Source organism: Scophthalmus maximus, chromosome 7, assembly GCF_022379125.1.
Source record: "Scophthalmus maximus strain ysfricsl-2021 chromosome 7, ASM2237912v1, whole genome shotgun sequence".
NCBI classification, from domain to species: Eukaryota; Metazoa; Chordata; class Actinopteri; order Pleuronectiformes; family Scophthalmidae; genus Scophthalmus; species Scophthalmus maximus.
Genome location: NC_061521.1, coordinates 6576882 through 6588182, shown reverse-complemented (window position 1 = coordinate 6588182; position 11301 = coordinate 6576882). Strand labels below are relative to the sequence as shown.

At 42.3% G+C, this 11301-nt stretch overlaps 1 protein-coding gene across 1 annotated transcript in view; it reads left to right on the top strand.

The window, feature by feature from the left end:
• The first annotated feature begins 235 nt into the window (after positions 1 to 235).
• Positions 236 to 11301, top strand: part of lrp5 (low density lipoprotein receptor-related protein 5) — a 54616-nt gene continuing 43550 nt past the window's right edge. Inside the window, exon 1 of the mRNA XM_035642199.2 lies at positions 236 to 610. Coding sequence (XP_035498092.2) covers positions 493 to 610 — 118 coding nt within the window. The 5' untranslated portion in view covers positions 236 to 492. The remainder of the gene's footprint in view (positions 611 to 11301) is intronic.

Below are 11301 nucleotides of genomic sequence, written 5' to 3'. Positions count from 1 at the left end.
CAGACTTTTAGACAAGGACACACGTGAACTGCTTTAAAAAAATGCACATGCAGCACAGCGACGTGAAAGTCAAAGGGATGGCATTAATATAAAGGTGAAATTTGTGAAATGTGTGTGTGTGTGTGGGGGGGGGCGTTCTGCCTCGTGTTGGATGACGTCACAGCCCCCGTCCGCCTGCCCTCTCTCTCTCTCTCTCTCTCTCTCTCTCTCTCTCTCTCCGTGCGCGAGCTCGACAGTCCGAAGTACAAAGTGGCGCGAGCTTCCTTCACTGGGAGACGGAGAGGGGGAAGAGAAGTGCAGTGGAGCGAGGGAGCGCGGGGACACGCACGGCACGGCACGGCGCGGCGCGGCGGACACGCACACGCACGCGCACGCGGCCCGCACACTTACTTTTCCAGCTGCCCAGCGGCGCGCTCGGAACGCACACGGCGGAGGAGCGGACCTCCGGCAACTTCGTCGACGGGTGGACAACACGACAATGGAGCGGCAGCAATGGACCTGAAGCGCGGAGGACGTGAAATGGGCGGACTGCTGCCGCCGCCGCTGCTGCTGCTGCGGCTGCTGCTGCCGCCGCTGCTGCTGAGGAGCTGCCTGCTGCCGGCGGCGCACGGTACGTTGTCCCCGGTCTCCCCTTTTCCTCCTTCTTCTTCTGCTGCTGCTGCTGCCGTTGTTGTTCGCAACATGGATCCTCGGGGAACGACAGCGGAGCCACCGGGGGGGGTAGAGAAACGATAAGAACGCCGTAGTTACCGTGTTGTGGCTCCGGTGGAACTTCTGCTGCCCCCCCCCTCCCCCTCCTCTCTAATGCCCCCCCCCCCCACACTCCCAGACGGAGTAGCCGCGGTACCTTGCCTGGAAGTTGAAGTTTTTTTTTCATGTCCCAAGAGTAGGGGTAGGGGGTTCCAACATAGAGGTGTTGGAACTTCACGCGCGCACACAGGCGCGCGCGCGCACACGCTGCCGGGTCAAGGCGCCTCACACTCTGTACACACTTTAGTCCGTGACTCGAGCACGGACCGAGTCTTTTTTGCAGTCTGATTGTCTGCGGCCTCGGCGGCTCCTGCTCGGTGTCGGGTGTCGGGCGAACTCCGCCGCGCGCGAGCGAGGAGCCGGACCGCCGTGTGTGTGTGTGTGTGTGTGTGTGCGCGTGCGTGTGTTTGGACACGTCCGAGACGCGTTTGCCTCCGGATCGATGTGTTCGCTTTCTTTGTGTGTTTGTGAAGCCTCACTTTCTCCGCTGGACGAGCTGCGGTTTGATTCCGCCTTGAGAGTTCCCAGACTCGGAGGCGGAGCCTCGGTCGACTCATGCGAGGCAGAGTCCTGGTCAGGTCCGAGGAAGGGGACGGGACGGGACAGGGGACGGGGGACGGGACAGGGAGCACTTTAAGTCATCATCAACTAAAGCATCATCATGTCCCGGTCGCCTCTGTGGTCGAGGCTCAGCTCATTGAACGTGTGCGCGAATGGATGAGTGTGACTATAGAAATGCAGCCCGTTCACCGTTTACACACACACACACACACACACACACACACACACACTCAGCCTCTTGTTCATCACACTCTCAGACACATCTAACGAACACATCATTTCCTGTCTGATGTGCACTGGCACTGGGGTGACGTGTAGAAAGAAAGGAGACCAGACGTTGGACAAGCCCCGTTTCTTCTCGCACTACCCTCTCCAGCAGGCAGCGAGCCCCACGAGGAACAGGTTTTATTTTCATACCAGTGAGCGCGGAGGAGAATGTGGAAGACAATTCATGGCCAGTGAAGACAGTGTGGTCTTTGTCCTCTTCGTCCCCCTTTCTCTGATCGGACATTTTCCTACGCTGCCTTTATTTAGATTATTATTTGATTGCAGGTCCATTTGTGTTCACGTCGCTTATCCGTCAGAAAGTGACTGGCCTCAACTTTATATATTTTTTTTATTTATAGCACTGGCAGCACACACACCGAGGTACAGCTAGAGAAATATGTATTTCAATGGAGTCAATGTGAAGTGCCACGGTTGAGCCTCTCGGAGATGGATGTGTTCAACCGTTGTGGTTTTCGGATCAATCACAGCTGTTGAAACCTCAGTCGGAAGCTGAAGAAATATTCGATATGGCAGGCTGTGGTGAAAATGTTTCGTAGCTTGTATACATGCCATGCAGAATATATAGCTTTGCCTGGAGGTAAACATGGCAATCGGCGCGTTGATTGACAGTGAAATATGCCAATATGTCAACTGTGTAGAACGGCGAAGCTGTAGTGATTGGCTGTTGTTGGCCTTGAAGCGAGAATGGTGTCCTGGGACGGAGGTGACTGCCTGCACGCACACTTCACACTCACCGGCTGAAAACACCAAAGTGGTGTGAGTACACTGCCGGGCAAACATCACAGCAGTGTGTGTGGGTATCTTGACAGACTGTTATGTCACTCAGTATATAATAGCTTTTTTTTCCATGAATCCAACACTGTTTCTATGTCAGGCTGCAAATAACAATCATTTTTGAATATCGATTATTTTTTTGGCGATTAGTCGATTAATACTTTGGCTAGCTTACAAATAGATAATAACCATAACTTCCATTAATCTTTCAACACTTCTCAAGTATTTTCTCATAAGAATGCTTTAACAGATATTTCAAATATCTATTTCCCAACATAAAAAAAAAATAATTGCCAAGATTGCAAAATGGTGTTTTAGGGCATCGTTCACTTTAAAGTCAAAGACCAACATAAATTCAACATCCAACATTTATGCAAAAAAGATTTTAGGGCATATGTTAGTAATAAAATTGTGACAACAATACACACTTAGTAAGATAAATGAAAGAACCATTTCAAATTCAGTACTGCCCGGGCCCTTTTCTGTATGTAATAATGCAAATTAAGCAAAAAAAATAACTCACAACTAAAGGCTTTAGTTGTTACATGGTCAGACGGAATCTCTGAATTGGCAAAATTTGCCAGAGCTGTTCCATTTGAGGTTTCTAACTCATTTAATTTAACTTATATGTCTCTTTTAGCAAAGACCAGTGTTTATATCTCTCTCTACAAACACTCTTTATAGTGCTGAGTAATGACATCAGAGCTGCCAGTGACGGAAGTGTTTCATCTCAAAGTGACAAGTAGTGGGGATCGGATTTATGGATTAAAACACAACATATTGTGACAAAACATCATGAAGACAAAAACTCCCTTCTTCTACAACCATGCACCTGTTGGAAAGTGCTAGCTGTCAAACACGCTGTATCCACGCTGCAGTGCACACCATATTTTATTGTCTGTTTGACTCTAAATAGGACCATGATTTACTAGTGATTGAGACAATAGACTCCTCAGGAAAATGTTTACTGATGTTATGAATCAAGTGAGAAGTGGAGTCATTTTTCTCATAGACTTCTGTAGAAATTGCCTTGTTTTTGCAACCAGTGAGTTGCCTTCTGCTGGCCATTTGAGAGAATACAGTTTTTAGGCAATTATGCATTGGCTTCACTTTCCATTTTTTTTATCCAGTCTATGCTTACATCACAGATTTACTTGTATCCTCTGAGCCTGCTGCCTGCGTTCCCCAGTTAGGACTCTCCTTAGGTCGGAGATATATTTGCTTTTTAGCCACACATTTGCACAGACAACCAGATGCACCATGCGCGTAATTGTTCACATACATGCAATGTACAATGCTTGTACTACACATAAGTACATAACATGATGTTACTGGAGTACTGACCTTGAGGGCACACCACTGTGGATTTGTTGTTCTTCTGAGAAAAGCAATCATATCGCTATCATAGATGATATGTGAAGCCCTCAATGGCATGTGACAATGGCGATTATCTGCATTTACACTGCCCCTTCTGTTCATGTGCATATTGCATCTTATATGCAATATGCACATGAAGAAATTAACACTAAATTAATTAGTGATAATTTCTGAAGATGTGCACAACCAATCCACCAAAAAGATGCAGGGTATGCAAGGCAGCCATCAGGCTTGCGCATCGTTCAAAGCCAATATATCTCTGCCCTTACAGTTCCCTCAGCACGCCTTTATTTCTATTTTTATTTATTTCCAGAAAAACTGGATTCTTTTTTACTGGATCTGTCCAAATCACACTAAGAGTTTTTCTTAGAGTGAGACACTATCTTCACTAAAAATCATTAAATATGACATAAGAGCATAATCCAAGCTGTTGTCCCAAGTGCTCTGTTGCTAGGGCTGCAGCTATCGATTATATTAGCAATCAAGTATTCTACTGATTATTCCATTGATTAATCCATAAGAAATACTTTTGCTTTATTGAGAGGAGTGTTTTATCTTTTATCTGTCTGCTCTGGGACCAAGCCCTTACTTTCCCTCTAACAGAGGGTGAACATACACACGGAGACTTTCGTGTGGTACCGAGGCATTGCTGCATTTGTTATTGGACCCATTGTGCGACGATAATAATCATCCGTGCGGAAACACAGTGATTAAACATAGCTTCAAGGCAAATAATTTTGCATCGCTGATTTTAAGTAATCGAATTATTCAAATTCCTCAAGGAATCATTTCAGCCCTATATGTTGCCCAAACATTTGTTCTTGTACTTAGTAACCAAAATGTTAGGGTAGCTTAATCTATAACTCTTAATTGTTTTCACATGTTCATTGAGTCTGTAAAATGTCCGGAAATTGTGAGAAAGAATACAATAAGTATTATGTTTTGTCTTCTAGCTGTATTACATTATCCCCAAGCTTGTGAAAAGTTTTTTTTCCCTTAACACCCAGCTCTAGTTCAAACATCTTATTTACCTCATCTTACTTAATGAATATTACTTATTCATGACAGACAACTTTATGTAGCCTATTGTCATTGATAGAGCTGCAACTAACAATTATTTTCATCATCAATTATTCTCTGTATTAATCGTTTAGTTGTTTGTTCTATAAAATGTCATAACATGGTGAAAAATGTTGATCGTGTTTCCCAAAACTCCAAGACGATGATTTGTTTCGTCCACACACCAAAAATATTTAGTTTACTGTCATAGAGGAGCAAAGACACCAGAAAATGATTACATTTAAGAAGTCAGAGAATTTTGACTTCTTTTCTCATAAAAACTACTTGAATCGATTAATCGACTATCAAAATAGATGGCGATTTATTTAGTAATCGATTAACTGTTGCAGCTCTACTCTCTTCATCCAATTTTGTAATCCGTGCTGGCTCGTAAATCTTCACTGCATGTGTCCACTGCAGAAGCCCATTGATAGTGAGCGGTACAACGTTAGTTACATTGATTAAACAAACCTTCGAGGCAAATAATTTTGCATTATTCGATTTGGTTCCTCAATTCACTCAAGAAATCTGTTGCCCAGACGTTTGCTCTTGTAATTATTAACCAATATGTTAGGGTAGCTTAATCTATAATGCTTCATTTTTTTCACATGTTCATTGTTTTCTGCTGAGTCTGTAAAATGTCCGAAAATTGTGATAAAGAGTCCAAAATGATTATGTTTTGACTTTTAGTTGTAATACATTTTACAGGGAATTTAAATAATGAATTATCCCCAAGCTTGAAAAAAGGTGAAGTTTTTTTTGCCATATCACCCAGCTCTAGTTCAAACATCAAATAATATAACGAGTTACGGTAACAGTCCCATATCATACTATTTTTGATACCTTACTTTGAGAACCCCCCCAATAGTTTATTAATTATTTAACTCAGGAAGTCAAATATGTCATATGTTAAATGTGTAAGCACAAGCAACTATACAGACAGACATGTTTTGTTCAGTACAAAAGAGTGGTACATTTGTATTGCAAGCTCTTCTATACTTTTTTTCAACTTAAAAGTCTTTTTGGGTGTGGACTTTTCTATTTGGGTGGGCCACTCAAAAATCCCTCTTCCCTGGGAAACCCTTCTTTCCATTTCTGAGACCAACCGGTACGTGGTTTCCACACTCCTCTCCAAAGGCCTGCACTATATGGGCCATTGCATTCAGGCTTCATACACCAAGGCTGTTCTTTTGTTTGGATGGAGGCGCACTCGACTAAACAGGGCAAGACCTGACACAGGCCGACTGAGAACAGAGCAGCTACTATGTATTTCATGAGACCACTTTTTACGATTGTCATTCATTCATGAATGCAGCATTTTTTAGACGCAATAAACAACCAGAATGATTGAAATTTTTGTTGGTTAAAATTTACATTTTTGTAATCTGCCCAATTTTTGTAATCTGCCCAATTTTTGAATCCGTTGTTTGCAGTGTTCAGCAACTGATTGGATGTCTTAGATTGGTTGGTTTGATACTCAGTTCAACAGATTGCCAGTGAGTGAGATGTGTCCGAATTTGAGATGGTAAGCAACTGGCAGCAGGGAAAGGAAAAGAGTTTGAGGCTAGAATGGAAGGAGAAGAGATTTGGTGACAGTGCTGAGGAGGAATGTAAAAAAGAGATTGATATCTTTTCCTGTTTGTGTTGTTCTGGTGTGAAACTCGAGGAGGTACTGTGCACCTTGGACTACGTCCAAGTCTGATGGAGGGAGGGGAGAGACAGGGAAAAGAGAGGACAGAGATGAGAAAGATGGCAGGGTAAGGACACTGCAGAGAGAAGAGAGGGGAAGGAGAAAAGAGGATAGGTGGAAAAATGCAGAAAGAATGGAGGAGACGGAAAAAGGGAAAAGGAGGAAGGATGGAGGAATTGGAAAGAAGGGGCAGAGTTGGAGAGAGGAAGTCTGTGGCAGTCTACCTTGATTTCTCCTGGGTCCCCCCCCTCCCCCCATACACACACACACACACACACACACACACACACACACACAGGCTGTCTAAATATTCTCCCTGCACTCATCACATACATTTTTCTTGTCCCAGCTGGGGAGGTGTGAAGAAAATCTCTTCCTTCCTTGCAACACACACACACACACACACACACACACACACACACACACACACACACACACACACACACACACACACACACACACACACACACGCAGATGTTGGACAGAGGAGTTCGTGTTTTGTTCTGCTTGGGAAAGCCATCATGCTCCCTTGCTTTACATCTTATCAGACTCAACCTAACAGAACTTGAACATGTTTGCGTGTGTGTGCGTGCGGACAAAGAAAAGGGGGCATCTATCATCCATGCATCTCCAGATGCAGTGATCTCTGACACATTTTATAAACTATTATATATCTATCATTTTAAGTGTTAATTTATTTGATTCATTTATGCATCATTTGCATTCATAGCATTCCATTTTTTAATTTGGACCAAACAGTAAATTGTGTTTCAGTAAGAGATTAAGATCGTCTGTCACATTATCATGTAACGCTGGTGAAATAGTAAAACCTAATTCAGGTCAGATGTCGCTTGAGCAACTGCCTAAGACCGCGGTTTGGGTCAGGACCCAGACGCCGTCCTATCTGGACCCATACCCACAACTGTTAGATCATTGAGAATTTTTAAATGATGACAGAGCGTTTCCATTTTACTGGTGGAGCGTCACTACACTGGTGTTGATCTTTTCACTTTCAAACTGCTCCATTCTCGACAAAATGTTTTTCTAAACTGTATACTCCTCCTGACAGTAGAATAAGCCAATATAAACTCCCAGAGTAATTCATCTCTCAATCTGTATAATAAATGGTAAAACGCCCATCCTTATGCCAAGTCATGCGACAATAAAAGGAATAAAAATACCACGACATATGTAACAATATAGTTTAGGGACAATGCTTTGACTTCAGTGATTTTGTGTCACAAATGCCAGACTTCAAAATAATTCACTCAGACTCATGAAATTCATCCTGTATGGATTTTGCGTGGGTTGTGATGTGCAGCAGATGTTTTGACTGGCCTCCCCTCTGTGTGCCAGTCATTTGCAGCGCACATGAGAGCATGCTGCATGTGTGACTGTGACATGTGTCATCAATGAACAAACCTACTGTGTTGTCTTAATGAGAGTACAGAGCAGGGCTCGAAGTGAGTGTCAGCTAATCATCAGAATGACCAGGCTCTTTATATTTGCTCACATGCCATGTGTCTGGTGTTTGCTGGAGTTTTTTTAAAAATTGAAAGTACAGGGATACAGGGCTGCTCTGATCATCAGAACTGTACAATTGTCCAATTTATTTGTTCCTGGTTCATTAAAGTCTTTTGTTCTCTGAAGAAAATGATAATTAAATGATATTACAGTCTGCTTGAGAGGGTGAAATGTTGAAACGCTTGTGTATTAAACCTTGTGCTGCTGCTTTCTTGACATTAATGTGACTGCATGCAGGTTTAGACTTGTGCTGGGTTGGAAGTCCTGTTGTTGTGAGTTGTGCAGAAATGAAGGACCAACATTTAAAATGATCCGCACATTTATGTTATGGTGTGCATGTTGGAAAGGATCGCAAGTGGCAGCGCTGTACTCGTCGAGTCTGCCTGGAGCCCGTTGTGTGTGTGTGTGTACAGGCCAGACCCTCTACTGAAACGGAGGTATTTTTAAAAGCACTATGTAATCCATGTGTGAGCGTTATGTTTTGATGCAGCAGTCTACTTGTCCTCTCAGTCACCAGGAAACCCCAGCTGGCCTCACTGGAGTGTCTCTGTTGGGACAGAGGTGACCTCCAGAAGCCCTCGGTGTGTGGTCTCCCCGTCTCAATGTTTCTGTCTCTCTCTTGATTGTCTGTCATTTATTTAGCTCTAAACTTGGAAACATTTCAAATGGAAAAAAATAATTTAGATTATTACTATTGTTTTGCTCTATTTAGTTTGAGAAAACGGAAAAACGATCCATCACAATACCCTAGAGCCCAAGGTAATGTCATCAGATGTCATCATCAACAGCCCCAAAACCCAAAGATGAAGAAATTTAACACTGCTTATAATATCGCCAAAGAACAGCTAACATTTACAAAAGTTGGGTCCCAAATAATTTTCATGAAAAATGTACTTTATTCATATATGGTCATATAGTCATTTACATAACGTGTAAAGAAATGACCAATGTATATGGAACTGTAAAGAAAAAGGTATAATTGGTGTATTATTGTGGTGCCAAAAGGCACTGTGAAAATTTTTGGGTGCACCTAAATCATTTGCTGCTGCACCTAAATGAAAAAGTTGGCCTTTCTTCTTCCACTTCAAACCTACAGCTACAAAGATTTGTTTTTCATCTCTGCCTGTTTGCATAGTTCTCATAGTTCCCCTTCCATGTGATTACCCAGAACTCTTGGAATTTTGGTCTCATCTATTAAGGTTTTTATTTTGTACTCATCAAAATAAAGTAAAACTAGCTAAATCCGAAAAATAGGAGAAGATAAAACGAGAAGACTCTTGATACCAAGGATGGGTCTTGTTGCTGGATTGGGAGCAAGAATCTGGTCATAAAAGCTTGTTTGGCTGTAAATTGACTAGTTCAAAGTTCAAGTGCACATTGGTGTCAGTAATTAATTTAATCATTAACTCATTAAAGTCATTCAGCGTCTGTACTGACAGAGGTAGTGTGTAGCTGTGATTAAATGTTGCACTTACAGTTAATCAGTTATAGCTATCAAAAATGATTATTCATATTAAAAAATGTAAATATTGAATAATAACTTCAAATAGTGTTCAAGTTACTTGAGGAAGGCACCACCCTTCAAAAAAAGATAAATGATAGCCAATTTACTCATTCAGTCTCATTTTCAATAAACTTACTATCAATTTGGAATTCTGATCATAAATAAGATTAAGAATTACAACCAAGATCAGCATATTGGTAGATAGCAAAGGTTAAAGGATTTGGAATTCTACCGGTCAGAGGTTGGTAATGCTCAATCTTGGGCAATAGTAAATAGACTAGACTGCATATTTAGAAACATTTATTCAAAGGATAACAAGTTGAAAGCAAGAATATCTAATCTAACTAATTAAAATATATACAGGTCCCTGTGTGTGATTTCTAATGGAGAGGTCGAAGGTCACATAAGTACTACAAACAAGATGGCGTTAGACAAAGACACTACAAATTAAATGGTGGAATGCTGCGCTTCTTTGGCCACTAACATGCAAAATAACCTATCAACAGACAACAATAACGCTTGTTATTGTTGTTTATTACTTTGTTTGTGGTGCTGTGTGATATACAGTCACAGTACCAAGTACATGGGAAAAAAGTAGAGGAAGGGTCCTTTTGGTTTGCTGTCTGTGAGTCCTGTAAGCTGCAGTTTACTGTATATAGTATTTATACATCTTTTTTTTATATTTTATGTTATATTTTGTACATACCTATTGCTTTTTTAAATGTCTTCCTATATTCTTCTATCCACTTTGCTGCTGTAATGTCCAAATTTCCCCATTGTGGGACCAATAAAGGCATATCTTATCTTATCTTATCTTATCTTAATGCTTCGATCAGCTGGCAAGAACCAGCCACGGTGATGAAATCAGACCTAACAGCCCAAGGCAGGCTCTTGTGTCACTGCCTTTGGAAACATGGAGGTCAGGATCCTCAGAGAGAGAGAGTTGAGCTGGTGACTCCCTGAAGGGCGGAAGAGAAAAAGAGAGAGAATAGTAGTGGAGCTGGGGTTTTATTGGCCTGGTGACCCCCTGGGTTCTGGGACACACAGTGAGCAACGGTAGCTGGAGTTTGGAGCAGATTTCACACCTAAGGTGTGATAAGGTGATTCTGACTTTTGCTGCTTCCCTTTGTCTTTGGAACAAAGAAGTGGTCAAATCCTCCATTTTGTCAGGTCTTAATTCTGTGGGAGTATAGTAGCTATGGCTGTGCCAAACCAAAGAGTACAAGGCCCCCCTGCCCTGCCAGCCCCAGACCACACGCTTCCCCCAGGGGCACTGTGGCAGCTGCTGTGACAGCCACTGCCTCCAACTTCTCTTGAGTTACCGAGCTACGCTCACACACACAGACACAGAGTTACGAATGGAATCTGGACCCTGGCGTACACATGCTTTACAGGCATGCAGCAACCCCACGGTTCCAAATGTATATGTCAGTAAACATAAATTTCATTGAAGAACAGAAAGAATGTGCAACTTGTTTGGGAAACCACTTTTCAGTGGACTCAACAGAATATTGCCAGCCAGAGGTTTTATGTTTTTGACATCACATGGCTGGGCTGGGCTCCAGTGAGTAGCAGTCTTATCTGGTGCAAATTGGGTTCTTATTTTGCCAAAGGTTGTTTTGGTACTTTGGTGACTTGCTATGAACTTGACTTTGTTGGGGTATATACAGTAGAAGTAATGATCTGGCAGGATACACAAGACCTTTAAACATCAGTATGAGCGATTAGCAAAATTTTAGTCGGATGCTGATACATGAAAATGTCAAAATCTCCT